Source organism: Orussus abietinus, unplaced genomic scaffold (assembly GCF_000612105.2).
Source record: "Orussus abietinus isolate OABI.00-Male unplaced genomic scaffold, Oabi_2.0 scaffold635, whole genome shotgun sequence".
Classification (NCBI taxonomy): Eukaryota; Metazoa; Arthropoda; class Insecta; order Hymenoptera; family Orussidae; genus Orussus; species Orussus abietinus.
Window position 1 is genome coordinate 1 of NW_019394775.1, and position 4,125 is coordinate 4,125.

Sequence of the window (4,125 nt, forward strand, 5' to 3'; positions counted from 1 at the left end):
CCCTTGGGGGCAAAAAACGGTGAAAGCTAACGTACGAAATCAGAGGGCAGCACACGGTACGATCGCGCGACCCTGCCCGTGAGCAATCTCCCAACTCATCTCTGCAGCTGATTCCATTTAGGAGCTTTCTGTTAGATTCGACCAACGACGTCCCTCAATAAGTCACTAGAATAAAATGCTCCTAAAATCTAGTTTTTCCTGTATAAATAAGAGAGAAGACGTTGGAAAATACTCTGAAATATATTTGTAAGACTTCTACGTTAGTAAATAAACCCACGTGAGATGAAAGTGCAAGAAGTGAGCTCTCTCGTCAAAAATATGTAATAAACGCTCAGGTGAAAGTTATAAAATCGTAAGAAGTGCTCCTTTTCAGGATTTTCATCAAATTCGAGTTACAAAATTGGCAGTTCAGAAACGAGTCTGCTAAATGTGGAATAGCTTCACTAAAATACCGCTATCCGACAGTGGCGCATCGATAGCGACGAAAGTCAAGGTATGGGCACTTTCTATGTATTATTTATGCTCTGGAATTCAACGTTCACAGGTTGCACTGCGATTGGTCCGTTACTTTCAATCAAGTTTAATCACGTTGCGCTGTATGACCGTACGAGCGTAAAATAAGCAATTTGTTTCATTTATTGAACTATTTAATTATTCGTTAAAATGTTGGAAATGGTTGATGTACTTGACGTTGAAGTTTGTCAAAAGCATGATAGGTAATTCCAAAGTGTTTCATTGCCATTATCTTGGACGTTTCTTTGTTTCCATATTCTTTCTGTCCCACCTGCCGTTTATCGGTGTAAACAAGCAAGTATAATTGTGTACTTGTTCTGAAATTGTACGAATAGTACGACACGGTAATTGAATTGCACTTATCGAGTAATGCAGGGAAAATCAGAAGAAATTGTCTGTTATAATATTATACATTTTTGAAACCATCCAATATTCCTCTTGCTCTTATTTCGTTCGTCTGATTTTGAACATTGTTACAGGGGATAATATTAACGTTGATTTTGTGAAAAATATATTGATTCTGTGAAATAAATGTGAGATCAGTTTTTGGGTTATGTAAAGATTTATTATTGGATGGTTTATGCTTATCTGTTGGCTTATAATAACGAGGTTATCATTTTTGGAGCATTTACAAGTGCTTCTTATTAGGATAAGATTCGTGCTCAAAACTGATCAATGTTTTTCTCTTAGTACTTTGTCCCGAGATGAGATAGAACAGACGGTAAGGGAAGAACTAAATTTGCTAGTAGAGGTGGACCTCAATATTCCGATTGTTGGGGAAAAATGCACAGATAATATTTTAAAGTCCCACGTGATCTCCATTGTATGCACGTGCAACCATGCAGAGGTATATGGTGTACTTTTAAGTCAACTCGATATATTGGAATAAATTTTCTTTGACGCTAGAATGAAATTTCAGAAAAACCAAATTACGGTGGCCAATGCCGAGGTTCGAGTGTACGTCTATAGGTTAGAACAGGAGGATGGTGCGATAGAGACTATGCAAAATGATTCCGAAGAAGTACCAGTTTCATCACATTGGATTTTACCAGCGCAAGAGTTTTATGGCCTTTGGGAGAATCTGTATTATGACTCGGACATCCAGGAAAATGTAAATTGCGAGCTCATATCCCGTGCAATGCTATTATGATTCTTATACGTTTTTCTTGGTTGTAGTTGCTGCACTTTGTGGAGACGATGATGGTGTACTCGGACCGCAGAGTCAATCCTAATATAATAAACTGTAATCGGGTCGTACTGCTACATGGACCACCTGGTACTGGGAAAACGAGCATGTGTCGAGCACTTGCTCAGAAAATTGCCATTCGCTTGGGAGATCGGTACTCTAGAGGAGAGCTTGTAGAGATAAACAGTCACAGTCTGTTTTCAAAATGGTTTTCAGAGGTTTTCAATTTTACTAAGACGTTATATCTTTAATCCTTTAGTTACGAAACTTCTTCCTGATTGACGTTTTTTTTATGAATTGCCATTGAAGTAGCTTGCTCCTGACTGATGTATTTTATGCATTATTACTACAGTGGTCTCCAAGAAGTAGTATAAAGTAGATAATTATTAATTGAAACGTTTAACCAAAGAGGCTCTTGGTACTAGATCAGCAAAAATCTGACGATATTAGACCTTTAAGGTTGGCTTCGACTCATGTATCTCATTATACTACTTAACGATATTAGAATTTCGTGTCCGAGCTATCCATTCAGGTAGTACAATTCCACAACCGTAATTAAAGGGTTAAATTGAACCTCAAACTGTATTTCCTCTAGAGTAAAAAAGGAATTTGTTGTTTTCAGAGTGGGAAGTTGGTTATGAAACTGTTCGGGGAGATTAGAGCTCTTCTCGAGGACCCAAGAGCATTGGTATGCGTTCTGATTGACGAAGTCGAATCCTTGGCTCACGCAAGGAAGTCTTCCCTCTCCGGTACCGAACCAAGTGACTCGATTCGCGTCGTAAATGCTCTTTTAACTCAGTTGGACCAGCTGAAGCGTTATCCAAATGTATTAATTCTGACAACTAGTAACGTGACGGAAGCGATTGATTTGGCTTTTGTGGATCGTGCGGATATAAACCAGTTTATCGGACACCCACAGGAGCAAGCCATTTATAAGATTTACCATTCGTGCTTAAGGGAGTTAATGAGAGTACGTACAAGCTAGTTCATTAATTTCTATTACCACAACGTAAGATAATTAGAGGTTAAGGGTAATTGTCTTCGTGCTGTAACTTGCAGACTGACTTCATAGAGTACGAAATGCTACACAGCATGTCGTACTTGAAGAAGTATGGTTACGAAGAGAATCCGGAGACCAAGAAGAGTCTGCAGTTGCTGGAATTAAGTCGACAAAGTGTCGGGCTGAGTGGACGTACCTTGAGAAAAATTCCATTCCTGGCCCATGCCCTTTACCTACACGCTAAGAAATCTTCCCTTCATCGTTTCTTAAGGGCTATGCATTTTGCCATCGAACGACAGAGAGAAATTGGAGCGGAGTAAAAAGCTTGCGTACCCTGCTTGCCCTTCGCATGTCATTCCCAAAATCAGTCACGTACCGATGACCCTGGTAATATTATTTCTCATTTTTGTAAACGATACAATAAGTATAGATAACGGATAGTATCATTAAAGAGACGACGTCCTAACCTTTGCCAAAATAGATGATAAGTAAGGATTATTTATTCCATCGCTTTGAAAATTCCTATATATATATATGTACATTTCGTAATAAAATATATTTTTCTATCGCTTTACGAGCAGGCTAGCTTTATATCGTATGGAATAAATTAATCTTATGTAACTAGTGAATTCTCTAATCTTAGGTATTCGGCTGATTAAGAAGGCTCTCGATTTAGGGAACTTCGGTGAGAAGTTATCGGAGTGTACCGACGGAGGAGTCGAGCGATTGTTTTAGGTCGATTTAGGTCCATCCATTTCCTAATCCAAGAGGATCGACTGGAAAGTGCTTGTTTAACTTAAACCCCGAATGGCTTGAGTTTGGCGTTAACTCGGCGAGAGTTATCGGCCCCGGCTTGGGTATAACGTCCTCCGGGTTCTTGGGGAACTTTAAGGCATTCCCTTCCAGTCGTCTCGCCGACTAAAGATCGAATTTATGGCCATGACGAGCGAGCGAGCGAATTACGAGCCCCTTCGTGAGGAACTCTAGCACCTTTCTCCTTTGCAGAAGACGTCCCCTTACGTCCTCGGGAAATGATCTAAATGTCTCGTTTGATGAAACCAGACAACGGGGCGCCAGAATGTCCGATCTCTTGACCAACAACGCATCGTTTTCAATGGTTTGGAGTATTGGAAGGATTATGGACCTCGTAAATCCAACCATTGATGTTCTTGTGAAGACGATGAAAAGGAAGGAAGTCAAGAGACGCGGTAGTGGATGCGACAAGTTCATGTAAGATCATCGTGAACTTATCTAAAAAATGTCTTGTTGATAAAACCAGACAACTACTAAGAGAATCCAAAAGAAGTGAGGACACTTCTTCTTAAACGAAGCGACTACCCCGCAATCCATCGCTATACCATTGTCAAAGAATTCATAAGTCTCATAAGCGCTTGATGTTCTAAAAGTTAGCCAAGAAACCGGAAGT

At 39.8% G+C, this 4,125-nt stretch overlaps 1 protein-coding gene across 2 annotated transcripts; it reads left to right on the forward strand.

Annotated features, from left to right (window-relative positions):
• The first annotated feature begins 562 nt into the window (after positions 1-562).
• LOC105702309 (pachytene checkpoint protein 2 homolog) lies at positions 563-3,794 on the forward strand. Of its 2 annotated transcripts, XR_001104282.1 has the most exons (7): positions 563-716; positions 1,204-1,360; positions 1,433-1,624; positions 1,690-1,917; positions 2,322-2,669; positions 2,759-3,086; positions 3,705-3,794. XR_001104282.1 is itself a non-coding variant. In XM_012429787.2 (6 exons), exons 1-6 carry the CDS (start codon positions 664-666, stop codon positions 3,017-3,019), a joined length of 1,239 nt encoding a protein of 412 aa, XP_012285210.1. In that variant the 5' UTR covers positions 563-663; the 3' UTR covers positions 3,020-3,257. The 2 variants fall into 2 exon arrangements, 1 of the variants encoding a protein (XP_012285210.1); XM_012429787.2 differs by lacking the exon at positions 3,705-3,794 and having other exon boundaries at positions 2,759-3,257.
• The last annotated feature ends 331 nt before the right edge of the window (positions 3,795-4,125 follow it).